We start from the raw sequence: 25,284 nt of genomic DNA on the forward strand, positions 1-25,284 counted from the left end.
GTTACGGGCTTCACAGAAAACAGGAAAGGTATGACTAATTTTAGTGAAAAGGGAGATTACCAGCTGGGGAAGGGGAATCAGAAGCCCATGGCAGTGTTTAGAAGAGAATGGGGTAGAATGCAATTAGTGGACTGGAGGGAGGTCCTGGTCCCATCAACTTCAGTAACGGACAGGATGGAGGTCCTGGTCTCAACAACTCCAGTAACAGACAGGAGGGTGTTCCTGGTCCCAACTACAGGAAGGAGGTTCTGGTCCCAACTCCAGTAACAGACAGGAGGGAGGTCCTAGTTGCACCAACTACAGGAGCAAATGAAGCCACTGCCTGGGTGCTGCAGTCCTGGTGAAGGTGCTCCCACGTGCTGTTGAACAGGGTTCAGGCCAGTGACAATGAGGGAGTGGTGATATACTTCCAAGAAAGGATGTTGTGCGGGTTGGAGGGGAACCTGCAGATGGTGGTGTTCCCTGGTATCTGGTGGAGGCAGAGGGTCTGGGAAATGTTCCTGCTCATGTCTGCACTACCTCCCACCCAGTGTAGGGGAGGTGAGTAACCACAGAGCACTCCGTAGGTGTAACACAGTGCAGCCACTGAGTGAGTGAAAGTTTTGGGTGTCACATAAGTGCAGCTGTTGAGTTTGAGTGTTGGAGCTACACTCAGAAGCATGTGGGAAGTATCCCTCCTCATTCCAGACCTGTGCTTTGCAGATCTTATGAAGTCCACGTCACACTGACCTGAGCAAAGCCAATCTCCAGCAAAGGAATGTTGAAGCTACAGTTGAAGGGAATCATGGTTATCTCATACTCATTGGATGAGCTGTCATTCACGGTTCTATTCTGTGTCACAATGAACTGCTTAATAATAATCCCTCTGGCAATCAGTGGTGGGAGCCCTCTCACTGGAACACCTGCAAGTTAAAAATGGCACTCACCAATAGCACAGTATAATGACAGGATCGTGGTAACAACACGACTGGGGGCACACACTGACACACCGTAGAGCTGCTGCCTCACAGCATCAGAGACCCAGATTCAATCCCGACCTCTGGTGCTGCGTGTGGTTTGCAAGTTCTCCCTGTGATCACGTGGGTTTCCCCTGGCTGCTCTGGTTTCTTCCCACATCCCATGGAGGTTGGTATGTTATTTGTCTGCAGTGAATTGCCCCCAGAGTATAGGTGAGGGGTAGAATCTGGGGGAGTTGATGGGAATGTGGAATGTGTAAATGTGTGGTTGGTGGTCAGCACAGACTCGATGGGCTGAAGGGCCCGTTTCCGTGCTCCATGGTATTGCACTGATGTTGTGCACTCTGAATTGGGCACTTCAGACAAGGTAAGTCGGAAAGTGCACAGGAACGGCCTATGGCAGCTGTGAGCACCGCAGGCGCAACTCACCCATCACAGACAGGAGTCAACAATCTACAAACCACACCACAGCAGCTGTAGAAGAATAACAGGAGGCCATTCAGCCCCTCAAGCCTGCTCCACCATTCCATCAGATCATGCCTGATGTGAAAGTATATTCCATTCATCCAACTTTAGTGTTGTGCCCTGGATACTCTGACCCAACAACACTGGCCCAATCCCTCATACTCCACCATGGGATACATTGGCGAGGGACCCGTGCTTTTGCTGAAGAGCCATGCACATGGCTGAGAGCAACAGGACTCCTTGGATTTGATGCTCCTGGTGTATGTTTCTCAGGCCAGGGCTGATTTACCCATTGTTGACTATAACCCACTGGAATTCCACATTACGTGGCTACTTTGTCCAGCGTTAGTTTGGCACTCGGGTTTGTAAGTACAAAATACCAATATTTTCTTGACCGCTGGTTGTAGCATGCTGCCCAATGTAGACAGTATCCACAAAGTAATCCTGGTCTGATGACTTCAACAGTCTGATCGTTTCCAGCATGAAGTTGGTCCCTTTGGAAAACTTGGCCTGTACGGACTTGAGCAAATTGATGCAGGTATAGGACCACCTGTAAGCAGGAGCGTTCCGTTATAGTTCTGCACAATTCTCACTGTCAGCTTCAAAATCCACCCCTTCCCACTACAACAACTGCAAGGATAAAGGGACAGTCTCTAACTGGTTGACAGCGCAGAGGTTTAGTGAGAGGGCAAAGATTTAAAAGGGACCTGAGGAGCAACATTTTCACACAGAGGCTGGTGATTGGATGGAATGGGCTGCCGGAGGAAGTGGTAGTGATGGGTAAAATTATGACATTTAAAAGGCACTTGGACGGGTACCTGGATTAGGAAAGATTTAGAGGGGTATGGGCCAAATGCAGGCAAATGGAACTAGCTTAGTTAGGCAACTTGGTCAGCGTGGATTTTGGGCCAAATGGCCTGCTTCTGTGATGTATAACTCTATGACTGTATAAGAAAAATCAGGTAGAGTCCTTCATTTGAAGATCGATGGCCCATCTAACGAGTTTTTCAGGTGATTATTCAAGAGAATTCTCCCCTGTTGGAGGAACGTGGGGTTATTTGAAAGTGAGTTCTGTCTGTAACTATCTTTTTCCACAGACACAGGATGTCCCAGAGCACTTTACAATTGATAGAAAATGTTCTCAACAGTTGTAGCACAGTGGTCAATATATGGAGGGCATGCATCCACACACAGTGCCATGGTACACAACCAGCTTGTTAACCAAAAGGCCCAGGTTAGTATTTTAATCATTTTTGGGATCCAACCAGCATTTATTGTCCAGTCTGAACTTTCCTTGAGAAGTTAGGGCTGAGATGCACTTTTAAACTGCTGCAATCCTGTAAATGTGCTCCCACAGTGCTATTGGGGATGGAGTTCCAGGAGTCAGACCCAGCAACAATGCAGTACCAAGTTTATTTCCAAGTCAGGATGGGGTGTTTTACTTGGATGAGGGGTAAATTTAGGCTAGGAATCCAGGAGAACAGTACTGCTCTTCAGTGATCAAGGCCATGGGAGTAGGGCAGGGCTTCAATTCAATGTCACATCTGAAGAACAGCACTCCTGAAAGTGTGGTACGCTTTCTGTACCGTGCTGCATTTCCAGTCCAGGTTATAGACTCCAGTTTCCTGAGGGGAGCCAGCACACTTGGTATTTGTGTGCTTTGGGGTGTTCTGAAGACTTGAAAGGCCTGAGGGTAAATACAATCTCCACCACCTTTCTTTCTAACTGATGGTTTTGTTTTGCCACATTTCCCAATGAGAAGAAAATGTTAAAAAACTAAATTTGAAAAAGCCTTTTTGAAGAAATTTGGGTCTGATGCTGAGGCTTAATCTATCAGCAATCCTATCATATGGGCCTTCCATTGCTGTAAAGACCCCACCCAGAGCAGCTACTCAAAGACCCCACCCACCCCAGACATTCTCTCTTCTCCCACCTCCCATTGGGTAGAAGATATAAAAGTCTGAAAGCACGTGCCACCAGGCTCATGGACAGCTTCTAACCCCCTGTTGTAAGACAACTAAATGGTCCCCCACTGTGCTAAAATACAATCTTGACCTGGCAATCCACCTCATTATGGCCTTACACCTTATTATCTGTCTGCACTGCACTTTCTCCGTAACTATAACACTTCATTCTGTTATTGTTTTCCCTTGTACTACCTCAATGCACCGTTGTGATGAAATGATCTATATGGATGGCACGCAAAACAAAGTTTTTCCACTGTATCTTGGTACATGTGACAATAATAAACCAATAATTAAAATAGTACTTTATTACTTAATGTCTGGACAACTATCTCAGATCCTTTTACCGATTACAAATAGGATTTAGAACATACCGTTTATCAGGTGATTAATTCTATTAGGAACTGCAAGATTTACTATATAAATAAACCAAATTATTAAAATTTAAGAAATACTTACTGATTCTCTTGAGCAAAACTATATTGCATCGAAAAAGATATGGACAATGTTCTGCCTTCATCTTTGTAATTCAGTTTCAGCAGAATATCATTTCTCAAAATTCCTTTGTATGCAAAGCAAAGCTGAAAGCATGGTTAAACCCGCATTAGCTACACTTTCGTTTTTGCCATTTCTTATCATAAGAACCTGCTTTTTAAATGTGAAATAGATTACTGTGTGTATCCAGTAATTGGGAATCAACCCTTGAGTAGAATAAAGATACAGGAAATCTGTCACCTGGTTAAGTTAATTCATATTTAAAATCATGCATATGAAGTTTGCAAGCATTTGACTGCAGCACCTTGGAAATTTCCCCCTGGAAATACATCCATATTGACCCCAGTGCATCAGAGTTACACCAGAATGCCTTTCCATTCTCTTTAGAATATGTACAGAGGGGGAATTGTCTTCAACAAGACTGTGAAGAAAGTGCCTGACACATGGGCACCAATTTTGGTTCAGAATCTCCCTCCATTTCTCCCCAACTCTCTTCCCTCTTATCCAGTCCTTGTCCTTTAACCATGGCACTTACACCTTTCTCCATGAGAGAGACTGGACACCGAATGCCGATGGGGTGTTGACAACAGATGATCGCATCCCCTCAGCAATCACTGGGAAGCCAATTACAGAGTGAATTTAAGCTCGGAGTTTCCGAGAGCTCAGTGTACTCTAGCAGATAGCACACAGAATTATCTAGCCCACATACAATGTTTAAATCTAAAATGAACCCACTTGCTGTGGAGTTTAGGATATGAGGTGATTTTGCTGAAGTATGTAAACCTCTCAGAAGGGTAGAAGATGAGAAGCCATTACCCCCAGCTGAAGACCCTGGAACTGGTGGATTTAGGATAGCGATGAGGTACAGATGAGATACCGATAAGGAGAAATTTCTATGTGCAAATGGTAGTAAGTTGCTGGAATTCCTACCCCAGACACTGTGTGTGCTCAGTGGTTGAGTTAATTTGGGGCTTAGTTAGATGGATTTTTTGGGCATTAAATGGTCGAGGGTAAAGGCACTGTGTGGGAGAGCAGAGTTGTTTAGGAGATTGACCATGACATTCAGAAGTGACAGAGCAGAAAGGAGCAGAACGGCCTCCTCCTGGTCTTGGCTCGACCTATACACTTGCCAAGGACCAATGATCATTGAGCTCTACACATCAAATAGAAGAAGACAAAGTAGCCGTGGTCTCACCTGCTTGTAGGTGTCTAACAAGACTGGCTGATGGGATTGTGCAAAGCCAAACAAATAATAGGGGTTTTTGACAGAGTGTCGTCCACAGAAGGCATCGGTCTCCACTGTCACCTGGCCACTGTGATAGGCAGAGCCCTACAATGTCAAAAGGGGAAGAACAAATTGCTGTATATTCTATTGATGGATCAGGATAGGAATACGGGGAATGTGGTCTCAAACTGTGTGTGTGGCGGGATTTAGGTCAGCAGCGGGGTCTTCAGGACTGGGGGGGGGGTTTCAGGTCTGGGGTGGGGGTGGGGGGTGGGGAAGGTTGGCGGGGGGGGTATTCAGGTCTGGGGCAGGGGTTCAAGTCTGGGGGAGGGTTCAGGATTCAGGTCTGAGGGGAGAAGTCAGGTCTAGGGAGGTTTCTACTCTGAGGGGTGTCAGGTTGGGGAGAGGGGTGTGCAGGTAGCAGACGTGAGGGGGTGCCATCTGACCTGAGAGGGGTGGGGTCAATCCCACTGTAACACCGAGCATCTGATGTGAGTTTTAACTGGCAGATGTTAGTGGAAGTGACCACAAGGTGACACAAAGCTGCCAGATGTGGTGAAAATCCAACTGCTTCACTGAGGTCCTTTATCCAGGAGCCTGCTGTCCTCGGCTGCTCTGGGCCAGCAGTAACTCCAGTCCACATCGGAAGGATTGTCCTGTGTGCGTGTTGTACTGGTGGGGGGATGAACATTGAGCAGGATGACTGGAACATTCACCTGCTCTCCTTCACACTGACCAGGCAGGCTGTGCCTCAGATGGAGGCATCAGATAAACCCACGACCCTGGGACTAAGAGACCAGTACTCAGCTTGGAAACTACAAGAAAGTTGTGTTCAGGACCACACGTAACTTACTGAAAGTACGAGTCGATTGGCTGATGATTCTTATTTCGGATACATACCCCATCTTCAAAGTCATTGAAGTACTTGACTGCATATCCATTTGTGTAGCCAGCTATGTGCTCAGGACATTTCACACCCACCAGTTCTTCTAAAGCAGCTTTGACCTGTTTGGAGAGATTTCAATGGGTAGATTAATGAAGCTCCTTCCTTGACCTGGTGGCTCTCCAACCTCAGTCTCTCTGCTTCTTTTTTGAGTATAGTTACCAGAGGATGGTTGTCAGTGTATTATCACCACATCATTCCAGGCAGGTTATTTCAAAAAATGCTTGATTTGGTTCCTTACAAGTGCAGACACCAGTGACCAAATTCAAAGTGAGCTTTCAGGTGCTGGCTGTTACCATGTGCAATAAGTAGGAGAAAGGATAGGATTCCCATGAGTTCCAAATTCCCACTAGTTACAGTATGAGTTCCACTGGTTGGAAAACCTCACATTAACTTCCTCTGAAACTCTCCACCCTGTGCCCAGTCACTCCAAGCCTGTGCCCCCACCACCCCACCCAGCAGATCACTCCCATCCACAGGACCAATTGCAAAAAGCGTTGGCACAGTGGTGTAATATATCACAGACAAATACAAGTGCGCTGAGCGAGATGTGACACACCTCATCAGCAGTAGCTGCATGTGGAAGGGGCCTGGAATCAATCCCATCCAGTCTCAGTGTGAAAGTGTCCATACTGGGTCTCCCTTTGACTCGTTCCTCCACTTCAATGGTGATGTTACTTCCTTCCGATGCCTTGTGCTGGAGTAAATCAAAATCCCCTTCACAGGAACAATGAAAAAACAATGTTAAAGAGGCAAGAGATTCCATGACATTGATTTGGATTCCTCTGCTGTGCATTCCCACATGTGTAGAGATGTGTGTGCACACAATTAAGGGTGTGTGAGGGACTGGGTGGAGATGTGTGTGTGTGCATGTACACCTGTCACCCAACCACAGGAATGCTCTGAATCAGCAGGAGGCAAGGGGTTTGTCAGCTGACATGGATCAGTTTGCTCACTGCTGAGAATGGGTGTTTGTGCTGAGGCACAATTACCTCTTGTGGAGATGAAGGTCACTGTGTGGGCAAAGCCTTGGCTGATTGCAGTGCTCGACACTTTCACCTTATCAGGTCTAATTGACCACAGATCATTTAAAGCTTCTTCAATCTGCTTGTCTGAAGCATTTGCAGGAAGAAATCCTGGGGGAAGAGGAAAAATAGAAAACTAGTCCAGAGTCAACAACTCAAAGTAAGGAAATGATCTTGAAGCAATTGTCCTCTTAGTGAAGTGGCTCTGATTGGAGGATGGCATGGGGTAAATACTGCTCAGGTCCCACTGGTCTTCAAATAAACCTGCTTATACCCACCTGAACACACATATAAGAGGGGCAGTAATTCATGTGCTGGGTAGGAACACTTGCATCCACAACTTCTGTCAGAGAACCAGACACATGGAGTGCAGCCTGCCTGCTATAAGAGTTCTTAAATTTGGGCAATTGAGATTGAGATGGGTCCATTGATTACCACCACAACAAGACCAGAGAAGTGCTAATCAATACATAACTTGCAATCTACATTTTATACAATTTGCTTCCAGTAGTTCTGCAATTATTTAGGGTTTGATCTGTAAAGACATTAGCAGTTGGGTGCATTTGACATGCATTGCAAGATGTATTGCACTAAGTGTACACCTAATTCTCTGCTGTTTGTATTCATACCTCAAGGGTAATGCCCACTGGCAAGGTCATACAGCTGTAAAGAGATTAATTGGGACCAAATTGCTAAAACCGCAGACTTCAGAGAAACAGCCATAGGCATTTCACTGGGGTGACAGTGGCCTCTTCTAGGAATGTGCTCAAGGACATGTTCCGGAGTTCTCCAGTGGGAGAAGCTGACTAGACCCCAATAGTATCCAGATCAGTGTGATAATGGCTACATTGCCCCTGTCAGGGCAGTCAGCTCCAAACATGGATTAATTTAAGAATGACAATCACAGGGGCTTTTCCATGGTTCACCTTTGGAATGTCTTGCCTGACAGTGGGCTAGATACAGGTTCATTTGTAAACTACAAAAACCAGATAAATACATGATGGAGAATAACTTGCAGGGACTTGGAGAAAGTGGACTAACAGCATTGCCCTCTGAAAGAGCAGACACAGATTCAATGGGCTGAATCGCCTCCTCCTCCACGAAGGGTATTATTTCAGTGAAGTAATTTCCCATCCCCTGAGCACCGCAATCATTCCTCTTCCACATTTTCTCCAGTTCCCACTTGAAAGTTCCTGTTGAATCTGCTCCGACTGCATTTCCAGATCACAGCAACTCACTGCTTAAGAACTATCTCCTCCTCTCCCCTCTGGTTCTCTGGTAATCCCCTTCACTCCTGTTCCTGATCCTCCTGCATCTGGAAAGATTATCTCTTAATTTAGTGGAACAAAGCCCAAAATTGCCAAATGAATGATTATGTTATTGTGACTGCAGCACCAATGAACAGTTGGACAGGCATTTGGTGTGCCCATCCCTGGAATGACAGGCATCTGGGACACCAATACCCTGTGCATTCTACAAAGCAAGATACTCATCTTCAGCAACTGGTCCACACTGAGACAGGTACCAATGAGGATCAATATTCAGACTTTGAACCCAAGATGAGTGAGAGGATGTTAGACTCTTCCTGATCAGATTGTGTAGGGCCTTCAGTGATGGAGCCTGCAGGAGACACCAAGATCCTGTACAGGTGCCTGGAGAAATGCCAGCCCACTGCAGTTGAATGGAACCTTTAATCACACAAAATGAATCAAAGTGCATCATGGGAGTTTGATTGAAAACATTTAGACCTTGCTTCATGAAGAAGATATAACTTGGTTAAAAGGTAGTGTTAAGTAGTTTTCAAAGGAGCTCTTGGGGGTCAGGGAGGCAATTCCAGAGCTTGGGACCCAGACCGCTGAAGGCATGGCTGCCATTGTGGAGAGATTAAATCCAATGATGATCAAATTCAATAATGATCAATAGACCAGAATCAGAAGAGTGTGTAGATCTCAGCTGCTTAGAGGAGATATTGTAGAGGAGAGAGTTAATTGAGACAATCCTTCCCGACTGCTGCATTTGGTACTGGTATACCTGTGTACTCCTGATTGTAGGTGAGCCTGTACAAGTGGAATTCGCAAGAACCTGAGTCCCAGCATGGACTGGTGACGTTGACCTGCTGAACCTCACTGACTGCACTTCCTATCGTCCAGTTCTCCAAGGTTACAATCTAAAAATTGGACAATGAAAGAGTGTTAAGTCAAATCTGGTCAGATAAAATTTGTACACAATGCTTCAAACAAACAGATACTAATTATAAATTTGCTTCCTTTCTGTCTACATAAAATACACATTACCAGAACCTAGTTTGGCACTACCATTATATTTTCATTTCAAAACATTTGTAAAACCCAATTGCAAAATGACTCTCTTTTCCTGTTACAATGAGATTCTCTTTATCCAGCACCATAGAGATACACTGGTGCAGGGCAGTGCTTTCAGCCTCAGAGTCAGGGGGTGAACCCCCACTCCTGAGGGTCCCAGTGATAGCGACTGGATATAACTGACTGGCTTTGTTGTTGCAGGCTGATATCAAATGATCCTCGCTGGGTAGTCCCACACTGTAATGATGCTGACAGCCCTCCAGCCTCAGGCTGCAGGCCACTTGGGAGAAAGTTCTCCAAAACCACAAGGAGTGCAATGGGGAACCAGTTGAGCTACTCTTGAGAGTGCTGAGAAATTTCACGGTCAGCACCTATCCTGGGTGGGCTGTGGTGAGTGGACTTCAGACCTGTAGGTGAGCCTCTCCCACAATGGTACAACACCACTTGCTTGCCCCTTCACTGCGTGACAGCCCAACCATTATACACCCTTGTGGATACTAGGGGCCATGAGGACAGGTGAGGAGATAAACGGCCCTGCACGGCACAGAAGGATATAGAAGACCTTATCTCACCCATGTCACAATTAGCACACCTAGAATTGGCTTCAGGACATCGTGGGCAGACGTTCCACTCTGCAAGATCACCCAAAAGCATTGGGTGTGAAAATGACCACACCGCTTCACCATCGTGACTCACCTGCCCCCATTAACCTCAACAGGCTGACTGCCCGGTGCTAATGGGAGCTGTGCCCAAGAATATTCATGGTTCAGAACTGACCTGCTTCTCGTAGACAACCTGGGAGAGTGAACTGATGTTCTGCACTTCATTGACAGAATCTGCTGTCTGCTGCTCAGTGTAGGAGCTGTTGTTGCGGTACACACCAACAGAAACAAAGGAAGACGGCGTGTTTTCCTGCAGTAGCACTTCTGTGTAATATCTGTCAAGTAAACAGTCCCTCCTTTCAGTCTACAGGTAAAAAGCCGGAAGTCATCTGGCACAGAGTGAGAAGTTGGACCAGATGAAGTGCACGTTATCACACCCTGCACAGCACCTCAGCCTCACACTGACTCACACAGGCAAACATGCAGCCACCTTGCAGTGAGATCCCACAGGCACCAATAAGACAATGGCCTGGCATTAGAGCTGGTGACTGTGCTTCAGCCTTGACTACTGTTCCCGGTTCTGTCATTCAGCATCTACGTTCCCCTCAGCTATTGCTGAGAAGCAGAGGAATGGACCCATTATTTAACAGCCTCCACCCTTCCTCCGATTCCACTGGTTTTATTGGCTGGCTGGATTTCCAGCAGGACTGAAAACTATCACCTTTGTGAATGGATGTGCGAGGGAGAATTTTAATTCATCCCGCCCTTGGGCTCACTATCCAGGTTGACATTCCAATGGAGCTCATTTATACAGCAAGAAAACAGGCCCTTCAGCCCCACTGGTCCATGCCAACTAATTTAGTCCCATTTGCCAGCAATTGGCCCATAACCTTCTAAACCTTTCCAATCCATGTACCTGTCCAACTGTCTTTTAAAAAGTTGTTATTGTACTTGCCTCAACCACTTTCTCTGACAGTTCATTACACATACATACCACCCTTTGTGTAAAAATGTTGCCTCTCAAGTTCCTACTAAATCTCTCCCCTCTCACCTTAAACCTATGCCCTCCAGTTCTCAATTCCCCAACCATGGCATTCACCCTATCTATGCCCCTCATGATTTTATACACCTCTGTAATATCACCTCTCAGTCTCCAATGCTCCAAGGAATAAAGCCCTAGCCCGTCCAACCTCTTCCTCCTCCTGCCAACATCCTTGAAATTCTTTCATAGAACATAGAAAATTACAGCGCAGTACAGGCCCTTCGGTCCACAATGTTGTGTCGACATTTTATCCTGCTCTAATATTGACTTAACCCTTCCCTCCCACATAGCCCTCCAATTTTCTCTCATTCATGTGGTTATTTAAGAGTCTCTTAAATGTCCCTAATGTATCCGCCTCCACCACCTCTGCTGGCAGTGTGTTCCATGCACCCACCACTCTCCGTGTAAAAACCTTGACTCCGACATCCCCCCCATACTTTCCTCCAATCACCTTAAAATTATGCACCCTCATGTGAGCCATTTTTGCCCTGATAAAAAGTCTGACTGTCCATTCAATCTATGGACATGGACCCTAAGATCCTTCTGTTCCTCCACACTGTTAAGAGTCCTGCCATTAACCTTGTATTCCACCTTCAAATTCAATCTTCCAAAGTGTATCACTTCACACTTTTCCAGGTTGAACTCCATCTGTCACTTCTCAGCCCAGCTCTGCATCCTATCAATGTCCTGCTTAACCTACAGCCACCTTTGACACTATCCACAACACCAGCAACCATCGTGTCATCTGCAAACTTACAAACCCACCCTTCCACATCCTCATCCAAGTCATTTATAAAAATCACAAAGAGCAGGGGTCCCAGAACAGATTCCTGTGGAACGCCACTGGTCACCAACCTCCAGTCAGAATAGGCTCCATCTACAACCACCCTCTCTTCTATGGGCGAGCCAATTCTGAATCCACAAAGCCAAGTTTCACTGGATCCCATGCCTCCTGACTTTCTGAGTGAGCCTCTCATGAGGAACCTTATCAAACGCCTTACTGAAATCCATGTACACCACATCCACTACTCTCCCTTCATCATTGTGCTTTGTCATATCCTTAAAGAATTCAATGAGGCCCGTGAGGCACGTACTGCCCCTCACAAAGCCATGCTGACTGTCCCTAATCAGCCTAGGCTTCTCCAAATGCCCATAAATCCTGTCTCAAAGAATCTTCTCCAGTAATTTGCCCACCACTGAAGTAAGACTCACTGGCCTATAATTCCCAGGGTTATCCCTACTCCCTTTCTTGAACAAAGCAACAACATTTGCCACCATCCAACCATCTGGCACCTGTGGCCAGTGAAGGTGCAAAGATCATCACCAAAGGTGCAGCAATCTCTTCCCTCGCTTCCCGTAACAACCTTGGATATATCCCATCTGGCCCCGGTGACTTATCTATCCTAATGTTTTTCCAAAAGCTCCAGCACATCCTCCTTCTTCACGTTGAAATACTCTAGCCTATCAGCCTGTTGTATGCCATCCTCACAAACGTCAAGGTCTCTCTCACTGGTGAATACTGCAGAAAAGTATTCATTAAGGGCCTCCCCTACCTCTTCTGACTCCATGCACGTGTTTCCTCTTTTATCCCTGAACGGTCCTACACTCACTCTAGTCATCCTCCTATTCTTCATGTACGTTTAGAACACCTTGGGGTTTCCCTTGATCCTACTCGCCAAGGCCTTCTCATGCCCCCTTCTAGCTCTCCTAAGTCCATTCTTAAGCTCCCTCCTGGCTACCTTGTAACTCCCCAGGGCCCTGTCTGATCCTTGCTTTCTAAACCTTAGGTAAGCTTCTTTCTTCATCTTGACAAGATGTTCTACATCTCTTGTCAACCACGGTTCCCTCACTCCACCATCCTTACCCTACCTCAATGGGACAAACCTATCCAGAACCCCATGCAAGTACTCCCTAAACAGCCTTCACATTTCCGTTGTGCACTTCCCCAGGAACGTCTGTACCCAATTTACGCTCTCAAGTTCCTGCCTAATAGCATCATAATTCCCCCTCCCCCAATTAAATACTTTCCCAAATCGTCTGCTCCTATCCTTCTCCAATGCCATGGTGAAGGTCACGGAGTTATGATCACTATCTCCAAAATGCTCTCCCACTGAGGGGTCTGAAACCTGATCAGGCTAATTGCCTAGTAACAGGTGCAGTATGGCCTCTCCTCCAGTTGGCCTGTCCACATACTGTGTCAGGAATCCTTCCTGGACACACCAAACAAACTCTGCCCCATCTATCCCCTTTACACTTAGGAGGTGCCAATCATTATTAAGGAAGTTGAAATCACCCATAACAACAACCCTGTTATTTTTGCACCTTTCCAAAATCTGCCTCCCGATTTGCTCCTCAGTGTCTCTGCTGCTATTTGGGAGTCTGTAAAATACTCCCAATAGAGTGATTGCTCCCTTCCTGTTTCTGACTTCCACCTACACTGACTCAGTAGACAATCCCTCCAGGATATTTTCCCTTTCTACAGCTGTGACACTGTCCCTGATCAGCAAAGCCACTCCCCCACCTCTTTTACCTCCATCCCTGTCCCTTTTAAAACATCTAAACCCCGGAATATCCAGCAACCATTCCTACCCTTGTGACAGCCAAGTCTCTGTAATGGCCACAACGTCAAAGTTCCATGTACTTACCCATGCTCTAAGTTCATCACCCTTGTTCCTGATACTTCTCGCATTAAAGTAGACACACTTCAGCTTATCCAACTGACTGCAATTTTGCCCTTTCAGCTGCCTATCCTTCTAGTCTTTCTGCCTCACAGTCTTTCTACATGCTGAATCTATTAGTACACTAAATGCACCAACCTCTGACTTATTACTCGGGTTCCCATCCCCCTGCCAAACTAGTTTAAACCTGCACTCTTTCCAGTTTAATAACATCTTTCCTCTAGCAGGGTGACCAAAACTGAACACAATGTTCCAAGTGCAGCCTCATCAGGATCCTGTACAACTGCACTATGACTTCCCAACTTTTGTACTCAGTGCCCTGACCAATAAAGGCCAGTGTGCCAGAAACCTGCTTCATCACCCTGTTTACCTGTGACTCCACTTTCGGGAACCATGTACTTGTTCTCCAAAGTCCCTCTGTTCTGCAACACTTCCCAGGGCCCTGCTGTGAAATTCCAAACTGGATTTGACTTTCTAAAATGCAACACCTCGCACTTATCCAAATTAAACTCCAGCACATTAAATCAAAACCTGCCTGCCTGCTCTAGTTCAAGTCCAACAGCACTCGGGGGAGAAGCAAGGACTGTCCAAGTTACCTTGACAATAGTTTTCAACATAATTGTGAACAAAAAAAATTGTAGATGTTGGCAATCTGGAATTAAAAGAAAGAAAGTGCTGAGAATACACTGGTCAGGCAGCATTTGTGGAGGGAGATCAACATTTCTGGTCAATAAACATTCATCAAGACTGGAAAAAGCACTGGTCAGACACTTCTGATGAAGGTCATTGACCTGAAACGGTAACTCTATTTCTCTCCCCAAAGATGCTGTCTGACCTGCTGAATGTTTGCAACATTTTCTACTTTGCCTATTGGTGGCCACATCTTCAGCTGCCTGGACCCTGAACTTCCCCCTCAACCCTTGGGCTCTCTCCTTCTTAAAACTTCTGTCTGAGCCAGCTTCTGTTCACCTCAGAGTCATACAGCATGGAAACAGGCCCTTCAGCCCAACGTGTCCATGTTGACTGTGTTGCCCAGGGAGCTAGTCCCAGCTGCCTGTGTTTGGCCCATAGACCTTGCAGCTTGCTGGCAACGTTTGATGATGCTGAATGAGCAGAATGTTTCATTGCAGGAGTTTTCATGCAAATACAAACTTGGTGTTGCAAAGTAAATCACAGCACAAGAGGAGTCCATTCAGCCCTGTGGCTTCACTTGTGGGAGAGTCTCAACAAGGGGCACAACTACAAGGTAAGGAGTCGGTCATTTAAAACTGAGGTACGCAGAAATTTCTTCTCTTACAGGATGGTGAGTCTCTGGAATTCTCTGTCCCACAGGATGGACGCCAAATCATTAGATACTGTATATTTAAGGTGAAGATAGATGAAATATCGAGGAACTGAGGGTGATGGAGAACTGGCACAGAAGAGGAGTTGAGGTCAGCGTAAATCAGCCATGATTACATTGAATGGCAGGGCAGGCTTGAGGGGCTGAGTGGCCTACTCCTGCCCCTATTTTCTGCTCCTGGCCGCACATTTCTGCTCGGCTATTGGGGACTTTGCAGGAAGAGCAGCAGGAATCAGGTTTATGTTCATTGGGGTGGCGGCTCTCTCCTTGACTCCCACTTCCTGTGGCCACCTCTCCAACAGCAAAGAGAAATTCTGCTGTTCATTCTATTTATCCAAAAGTCCATAAATGTGTTCTACAGCTTGACATGGACATGTGAACTTAATCATCCTTTGACCTCACTTTTGAGGAGCGTGGGTCACTGGTTCAGCTGAGCGATGTTGTATTAAAATGTCCCTGCATCCCTTAGTGTATGGTCAGCATGGAAGTGATGGGCCAAAGGCACTGCTTCTGTGCTTTATGACTCTATTATTGCTTCATGAGTGAGATCTCAAGGACTGGTTCTCTCATGTGTTATGGACATTTCTTGCTTGGGCCCAACTTCAGTGGCCCACTGGGCAGCACAACCATGTTAAGCAAACTGTCAACAATTTCAATATCCAGGGGACAATATTTGGTGACGGCTTTGCCTGACAAGGTTTTATCCCAGAGTGCCAGAGTGGAGGGGGGGAGGGGGGGAGGGGGGGAGGGGGGGGGGGGTGGTGGAAACACTTATGACACAGTGAGACTGAGACAAATACATTTTGCTGATTTGATCTTTGCGTCAGCTGATGGTTTTATCAGCTGAAGTACTCAATTCCTCTCTCAACAAAATTTCAGGGTTATTATTTCCAAAGAAATTTTAACTTCATATTTCTCAAATTTTAAGTTTTATGTTAAACATGGAAATTACACATGTAAATTTGCAATTCAACACAATTCACAGATGTACATTTGAAGAAGCGTTCATAAATTATGTGGGTAAATGATCAGCTGAATATGTAGATGCCACATCAATGTATCACATGCAAATTACAAATGTAAATTGACAAATATGTAAATTGCAATGACTATTTTAAATGCATGTGTAAATTTTGGATGAAATTTCACAATTGTTATATGGAAGTCTGAAAGACTTGAAGAACCTACCCTTTCCCTTTCTCAAGTCGCAGTGCATCAGAGGCTTGGCTGTGGGATGTTGTGTAACTCCAGTACTGCCAAGTGCCAGAGGCAACTTTAGCCTAGGGAATGATGCAGAGACAGAACATGCAAGTTAATGCATCTACCTGAATTCCTTCTTTATTTCTAATTGAAGACAGCATCTTCCAGTTCTCAAATGTTGTCAAAGGACCAATTTGTGTGCATGCAACTTATCAGACATCATCATCCTTTGGAGACATTTGTTGAGTTAATTTTAGTTCCTTCTTTGCCAAAGAACCAGGGATGTGCCCACCACCGCCAGCTTACTGCTAGATCCCAGAAACCTTGCATTTGGCTTTACTACAGAGTGTGCGAAGTGTGACTCTTAGCTCTGCCCTCTTACTAAGCCAAGGCAGACCTCAAGCTGTTCAGCATCATACAGAGAGACAGTGCAAAACAGGCCCTTCAGCCCATTGAGTCCCTGCTGACCATGAATCACCCATTTACACTAATCCTACATCATTCCCATTTTTATTCTCCCCACTTCCCATCAACTCCCCCCAGATTCTACCCCTCACCTACACACTAGGGGCAACTTACAGCAACCAACTAACCCACCAACTCACATGTCTCAGGGATGTGGGAGGAAATTGCAGCACCTGGAGGAAATCCACACGGTTACGGAGAGTACGTGCAAACTCCACACAGACAGCGCCAGAGGTCAGGATTGTCATCGTTCACTTTCATGAAACCTCAGCATTCACCAGCATCTATTGTCTGGTGTTAAGTTCACACGAAAGTTCATAGCTAGGTGAATCGGTAAACATTCAAGCATGATTACAAAGTGCCTGTTTATGTACCTTGTCCCGAGGATCCCCAGTTAAGCTAAGATGAAGTTCGAATATGCCTCTCCCTTTGATGTAGAAACGGTAATTGTCAGTCACTGGAGCAACAAAGAACCCACTTAGACGTGTAATAGATGGACTCCATGGTGTGGAGGATTTATAAAAGGCCTCATCAACCCATAATGTTGAGTATCCCATTGTACTTTCATTGTAGTTTGGCAAGTCACTCAGGGTACCACCTTTCCAAGTTTCCACCTTCAAACCTCTTCCTCCTAAACAATAGAAAATTGACAAAGTCAAGACATGCAAAGGAAGACTGAAGTACGTTTGTGTCCTACTAGTAGCAATGGTGTAATAGGCCACTGGCTCTGTAGAGTTCATGCTTTCTCAATGGATTTACTGCCAGCATCAGAGTACAAATGTGCTGAGCTGAGGCTGGATGCATGTTGCACCTGGGCCCTCAGCTTTACCGTAGCTTAGAGAGCCTACTCCCTCTAGTGAAAACATTCAGAGAAGTGTTTGTTTGGTTTCATTTATATACTTCATTTTAATGATTTTAAATAATTTATGGCATGTAGAAGTGTTTTAAATTACATATATTTCACTTTAATTACTGAAGCCTATTTGAACCATAATTAAATACCTTTGAATAATGTTAGGATAGCTCAAAGGCCTTGTGTACCAGTGAAGTCAGCTAGTTTCAGCATTCACTGTGTCCAATGACAAAGGCTGAGTGTTTTGAAAAGTCTATTTACTGTTTCCAAGTGTCACTGAAGTAGTCAAAGTCAAATTTACTGTCATATGCACAAGTACATGTATGCACAGGTACAATGAAAAACTTACTTGCAGCAGCATCACAGGCACATAGCATCATATGAGCAGCATTCATAAGAAAAATGTAAATTAAACATAAATTGTACAGAATTATTTTTTTTACAAGAAAGAACATGATTAGAACAAAATAACAATGATGTCCATTGTAGTGTAAAGTGATCAAAGTGGTCATAGTGTTGCCAGACTGTAGTGATTAGGGTTTTGCCAGTTGGTTCAAGAACCAAATATTTGAAGAGAAGTAGCTGTTCTTGAACCTGGTGGTGTGGGACTTCAGACTTCTGTACCTCCTGCCTGATGGTAGCTGTGAAAAGATGACATGGCCTGGATGGTGGGGATCTTTGATGATGGATGTTGCCTTCTTGAGGCAGCACCTCCTCTAGATACTATCAATGGTGGGTGGGATGTTCTCATGATGTATTGGGCAGAGTCCACTATTCTCTGCAGCTTCTTATGTTCCTGTGCATTCAAATTGCCGTACCAGAGCATGATGCAACCAGTCAGGATACTTTCAAGAGTACAGCTGTAGAAATTTGTTAGAGTGTTTGGAGACACTCCAAACCCCCTTAATCTCTTAAGTAGGCTACTTGGCCCCTCCAGTCTGATCTAAGATCATGACTGATCAAACCTTGGCCTCAACTGCCTTCCACTTTCTCCCCTACCCCTCAACTCCTGTGGCTGAAATGCCTGTCAATCACCACATTCAGTATATTCACCTATTCCACCTCCATACACTCTGGGTAGAGAATTCAAAGATTCACACCTCTGAGAGAAGAAATTCCTCCCTTCTCTTGTCTTAAATGTGTGAACCTCATTCTGAAACCCTGCCCCACTAGGGGAAACATCCTCTCAGCACCCACCCTGCCGATCCATCTGTGAATATTACATGTTTCAATAAGGTTAACTCTTATTCTTCTAATCTCCGATAAGCACAGTCTCAACCCGCTCAAATACACGCCTACCCTTTCAGCTCAGGAATCAACCTGATGAACTTTCCCTGCACTATCTCGAATGTAAGTATGGAGACAACATTATGCAGAGCACTCCAGGTGCACCCTCACTATCTCCTTGTAAAGTTGCATCAAAATATCTCTACTTTCATACTCCCTCTGCAACCAGGCTGAACATTCCATTAGCCTTCTTAATTACTTCCTTCTGGAGTGGGCAACCTTACATTTTGCCACATTATACTCCATTTTCCAACTTCATGCCTATTTACTTAACCTACCTTTATCTTTCCGTGTCCTCCTCACAACTTGCTACTTTTATGCCATCAGAAGATTTGGCCACAGTACACTCAGTCCCTTCATCCAAGTCACTAATATGGATTGTGTATAACTAAGGCTCCAGCACTGATTCCTGTGGCACCCCAGTAGTTACTAATCACCAACATAAAAAATGATCAACTTCCCCCAACTCCATTTTCTCTTTGTTAGCCACTCTCTTGTATTATGCCACCTCTGCACTCATATTTTACATTTCATATAGCAATTTATCAAATACCTTCTGAGGATGCAAGTAGACCACGTCTACTGGTTCACCTTTATCCACCATTTGTTACATGTTCAAAGACTGCTGGAAAATTGTATCAAGCAACATTTCCCTTTCATAAAGCCATGTTTGCTCTGGTTGCTGCAAAAGGGAGCATGCTATATAGAACTGAAGCATGATTAGGGTCTGTTTGTGTGCTGCTGTCTTTGTTGGTTCAGGGTACAGAAGGATCTAATTGGGCCACCTACTTGTTCTTAATCCTGAAATTTTGTGGGTTTCTTCCACCATTCCTCCCCCAAATAATTGACTGGTTCAGATTAAAACCAATGAATTAATCCCTACACTGGACTGGAGAACAGCTGACACATTTGGTTGGATACCACCTAACTGCAGAAAGAGATAACAGCAACAAGGAACTGGTGTGGTTAATTGGACTGTAGATAGATTCCTGCTTGTTCCCTGAGAATTTACTTGTTAAACAAACCACATGAAATAGCTTTGCCTGTTGTTTTATCCTTTCATCAAATTGTTTTGAACTCTTTTGTCATCTTCATTAATGGGTAGAGGCACCAATAAATGTTTGCCTGGGGCAAGACTTCAAAAATTCCTCTATGCAAGTGGGACCTTGGGCCACTGTCAATGTTCCCTCCTTTGATTCAGAGGTTCATGTCCCTCCAGAGACGTGAGTACAGGTCTGCAGCTGAAGGAAGGCCGGGCTGTCTGGGATGTTAAACCAACAACCCGTCCACTGAGCTGGACTTGAATGATCCTACCAGAGCATTCCATTAACCCATCTGTTACACCATTAATCAGATCACTTATGGCACTGCCACTTCTGGGATCTTGCTGTATACAACCTAGTTTCTGTGTATGTCCCCATTACAAAAACACTGAGTGCCTTTAATGGGGTTAAACCTCCCAAAGCGCCTCACTAGAGAGAAATCAGACAAAATGGCATCACGTGCAGGGACGTGAGGACAGGTGACCAAAGGCCAAGCCAATCAGCTATTAAGCAATGTCTTAAGACAGAGCTTAAGGCTGTTGTAGCTGAAGGCACAGCCATCAACGGTGGAGCAAAGGGAAGTTGCTATAATAGTGAGCACACATTGAAAGTACTAAATTGGCCATAAAGCACTGTAGCAGGGTCACCAGGCACAACCTCACGGGTTTGCCCGATGAGAACAGATTGAGAAGACTGGGCTTTTCTGTCGAGTTTGGAAGAATGAGCAAATCTCATTGAAACTTACAAGGTTCTTGCAGAGCTCGACAGGCTACATGCAGGGAGGATGCTTCACCTGGCTGAGGAGTGTAGAGCCAGGGACACAGACTCAAAATAAGTGGTAGGCCATTTGGCACTGAGATGGGGAGAAATTTCTCATGTGTAGGTTGGTGAACCTTTGGAATTCTCTAACCTGGAGGCTCGGTCACTGGGTTCATTCAAAACAGAGATGAATAAATTTCTGGATATTAAAGGATACGAGGAATGGCACAGAGGTAGAAGAGCAGCCATGATGAATAGCAGAACAGCCTGGAGGGGCCAAATTACCTACTCCTGTTCCTGTTAATAATGTACTAATGAACAGAGTCAGCAGGCAGAACTTATGCTCACTGCAGTTTAGGTGAATGAGAGATGACTATTGAAACACGTAAGGTTCTGGTGGGGATTGATGGGGTGAATGTTGAGATGCTATTTCTCCTACTGAGGCTATCCAGAACAGAGGACAAGGTTTCAGAATAAGGGGTCATCCATTTCAGATGAGATGAGAAGGAACTTTTTTCTCTCAGGGGTTGGAGAATCTATGGAATTCCACAGAGGCAGTAAATGGCAGCATAGCCCATAACAGCAGAACCCTTGTGTATGCTGGATACTGAGAACTATTTCTGATGAAACTTATTTACGTTAGCTGTATTTGAACTAACTGGCCCTACTCTTCAGTTACAAGCATATATTGGTTTAATTTGTCCTACATGAGCTTGACCCAAGAAGTTGGGTTGTAGGGGGTGGGGAATGGTGACTGACATTGGAAATAAGCAGCCGGTTACACATCACCATGAATAGCTAACACATTGTCCTGTTTACGCTTAATTCAATCCTATCTATTTTCATTAACCAAGACCTTTATATTTATGTCATTTAACATCAGCCGAGCATATATTAATCATTTGACATATTTACCGAATTAAAATTTTTGATGAAAATGTATTCATTAAAATAAACTACCTGGGAAAACTGTCCTGGAAAAATTGCTTTCTTTTGGGATCTGGCAGATTATTTGAGTTGCGTTGACACTGAGAATCTCACAGGTTTGGTCTAAGACAAGGAATGAAAAACAGAAAGCAAAAATATTAGAAAGGATTTAGATCTACATTCAGTATGAATGTGTTTTGTTGAACACAGTGCATTAGATGATAGGTTGACTACGTAGGACTTCAGATATTTTCAAATAAAAAGGGGTTAACATCACTCACAATAAAGTGCCCTCCCTGGAACTGTGTCTATTATAATTCACGAATTATGAAAGGTTTTAAAAATAGGGAAGGTTTAAAAAATGAATTTTGCACAATAGGATAGATTCATTAATTCAAGGGAGTCAACGGGAACAATCTTAATATGAACTGGTTTATCAGAAGACTGCGACTCCTTCCATTGGGTGGAGACTCGCAGATGAGTCGGTCTGTCTACCACGGTCATTTGACAATGAATGGATCAAATCCCATTGTTCTCGTTGATCTCTCTGAGACAGGAGGTTACATGTCATAGAATCATAGAATCATAGAACAGTACAGCACAATACAGGCTCTTTGGCCCGCAATATTGTGCCGACCTGTAAACCTCACCTAAGACTATCTAACCCCTTCCTCCCACATATCCCTCTATTTTAAATTCCTCCATATACTTATCTAGCAATTGCTTGAATTTCACCAATGTACCTGCCTCCACCACCACCCCAGGTAGTGCATTCCATGCCCCAACCACTCTCTGGGTAAAAAACCTTCCTCTGATATCTCCCTTGAACTTACCACCCATTACTTTAAAGCCATGCCCTCTTGTATTGAGAATTAGTGCCCTGGGAAAGAGGCGCTGGCTGTCTACTCTATCTATTCCTCTTAATATTTTGTACACCTTTATCATGTCTCCTCTCATCATCCTTCTCTCCAAAGAATGAAGTCCTAGCTCCCTTAGTCTCTCCTCATAATGCATACTCTCTACACCAGACAGCATTCTGGTAAATCTCCTCTGCACCCTTTCCAACACTTCCATATCCTTCCTATAATGAGGCGATCAGAACTGGACACAGTACTCTAAGTGTGGCCTAAACAGAGTTTTATAGAGCTGCATCATTACCTCACGGCTCTTAAACTCAATCCCTCAACTTACGAAAGCTAACATCCCATAAGCTTTCTTAACTACCCTATCCACCTGTGAGGCAACTTTCAGGGATCTATGTATATGAACTCCCCAGATCCCTCTGCTCCTCCACACTACCTAGAATCCTGCCATTCACTTTGTACTCCGCCTTGGAGTTTGTCCTTCCAAAGTGTACCACCTCACACTTCTCCGGATTGAACTCCATCTGCCATTTTTCAGCCCAGCTCTGTATCCTATCAATGTCCCTCTGCAATCTTCGACAATCCTCCACACTATCCACACCACCACCAACCTTCATGTTCTCTGCAAACTTGCTAACCCACCCTTCTACCCCCTCATCCAAGTTATTAATATAAATCATGAAAAGCAGAGGTCCCAGAACCGATCTTTGTGGGACACCGCTAGTCACAGCCCTCCAATCTGAATGTACTCCCTCCACCACAACCCTCTGCTTTCTACAGGCAAGCCAATTCTGAATCCACACGGCCAAGCATCCCTAGATCCCATGCCCTCTGACCTTCTGAAGAAGCCTACCATGTGGAACCTTGTCAAATGCCTTACTAAAATCCATGTAGACCACATCTACTGCACTATCCTCATCAATCTGCCTGGTCACCTCCTCAAAGAACACTATCAGGCTTGTGAGACATGATTTGCATTTCACAAAGCCATGCTGGCTGTCCCTGATCATACGATGATTCTCTAAATGCCAATAGATCCTATCCTTAAGAATCCTTTCCAACAGCTTTCCCACCACAGACGTAAGGCTCACTGGTCTGTAATTCCCTGGACTATTCCTACTACCTTTTTTGAATAAGGGGACAACATTTGCCACCCTCCAATCCTCCGGTACCATATCCATGGACAACGAGGACTCAAAGATCATAGCCAATGATTCAGCTATCTCCTCCCTCACCTCGTGAGGTTCATCCCTATTCAGACAATTCAACATTAAAATGATGCTTCAGTGTGGAACTGAGGGAGCACCACACCTCTGTTTTGCATTGAAGGATCATTTTAATGCTGAAGTGGATCGTATTTCAAGGGTTCTGTCTTTCCAATGAGACATTAGCCGAGCATCTTCTGCTCACTGAAATACCCCAAATAACAGTAGGAGCAGGGTTTCCTCTGATCAATAGTTATTCCTTGAAACCAATGTTACATGAATGTCTGTGGGAGCTTGCTCTTCAAAAAATGGCAGCCACATTTTCCACACTTGGAAAAAGGGTTTTGGGTTTCTCTGAGATAGCTGAAGGCACTGTAGTGTCACAGGTCTGTCCTGGCTCCCCCAGTACATACCTGCCACAGTAACTCTGGCTGGGGAGTCTGTTTCATCAAAGAACCTCCCGTTCACTGTCAGCCGAGTGCCTCCTTCCACACTCCCTTCAGATGGGTAGATGCCAGTCACCTCTTAGAGGGAAGAAATACAGTATTTAATATTGCCAACATACATCAGATGTTCCTCCATTTCTAAACTACAACCAATGTCATAAAATCAAAAGCATATATTGCACTTTGGATGTTACTATAAAATGAAAACAGGGCTCTGGGAATAATCAGCAGGTCAGGCAGCATCAGTGGAGGGAGAGTCAACATTTCAGCTCACTGATCTTTCATCAGAGAGTTATTATTTTAGATTTCCAGCACCTGCAGAGATTTGGTTTTGTTTAGATTATGTTTGATTGGCTTCAGCCTCATTTCAGGATCAAATTTATCTGGCAAGAGGCTGAGATTGACAAAAATCACAGTGCCATAAATGCTGAGATCCTGAAATCAACAGAGAAACATCCGGAAACATTCCAGGACCTGTGGAGAGCAGTACAAAATGGAATCGGTGGTCTGCTCCCTGAGGCAGACAAGCCTTCCCTCTCACGGACCAACTGCAGCTTGCCTTAGCTCTGGCCTGGGGCTTGGAGATGGATCAGCCACGGAGCCCCATAACTGCTATCCACTGATCATCCTGATACAAGGACACCTGGGGCATATTTGGGTGACAGGGTTGGGACTGGAAGACACATCGGGGCCAGTTAAAGATCGCTTAGCTCGAACTGTGCTCACCGCACACCTGGTGTGGCTCACATTCACCTGTCCTGTTCACGTCCTGTTATTGCCCGCTTCCTTCAAACATCCACCCATTCAGACTTTCAATGCAAACCAGTCTCCATTCAGTCATTATCTTCAGTTGCCTCTCCCTCCTATACCACTGCCTCTCCTGTTCTCAGTCCTGAAGCTCTGCCATTTGGTCATGTATCTATGCACCACCACTCTTGACTCCAGGTCTCAGCCTATTGCTTCTTAATTTCAGACTCCTCTATCAAGCTCCCCTGCTTCAATGCTTGCAAGGATTGCTGTGACTTTAGGCCTGGATTTGCCTTTGATAGGCTGCCTAAGCTTTCAGAGGAAAAGTGAGCAAAATTCAACACTGTAGATACTGCCCCAACTCTGCCCCAAAAAAGCCCAAAACTCTCCTTTGAAAAGCCCTTCTTCTGCTTACAGTGTACCCTGGTTCT

General features: G+C 45.0%; 1 protein-coding gene across 1 annotated transcript in view; it reads right to left on the reverse strand.

Annotated features, from left to right (window-relative positions):
- The window catches only part of LOC127574488 (fibrocystin-L-like), a 140,967-nt gene that overhangs the window by 82,752 nt on the left and 32,931 nt on the right, over window positions 1-25,284 (reverse strand). The window contains 12 exon segments of the mRNA XM_052023512.1: window positions 730-902; window positions 1,802-1,971; window positions 3,845-3,966; window positions 5,076-5,210; window positions 6,006-6,110; window positions 6,608-6,765; window positions 7,041-7,184; window positions 9,105-9,240; window positions 9,967-10,026; window positions 10,172-10,360; window positions 17,098-17,180; window positions 24,074-24,184. Of these exon segments, the coding sequence (XP_051879472.1) occupies window positions 730-902; window positions 1,802-1,971; window positions 3,845-3,966; window positions 5,076-5,210; window positions 6,006-6,110; window positions 6,608-6,765; window positions 7,041-7,184; window positions 9,105-9,240; window positions 9,967-10,026; window positions 10,172-10,360; window positions 17,098-17,180; window positions 24,074-24,184 (1,586 nt within the window).

This window comes from Pristis pectinata, chromosome 9 (genome assembly GCF_009764475.1).
Source record: "Pristis pectinata isolate sPriPec2 chromosome 9, sPriPec2.1.pri, whole genome shotgun sequence".
In the NCBI taxonomy this organism is placed as follows: domain Eukaryota; kingdom Metazoa; phylum Chordata; class Chondrichthyes; order Rhinopristiformes; family Pristidae; genus Pristis; species Pristis pectinata.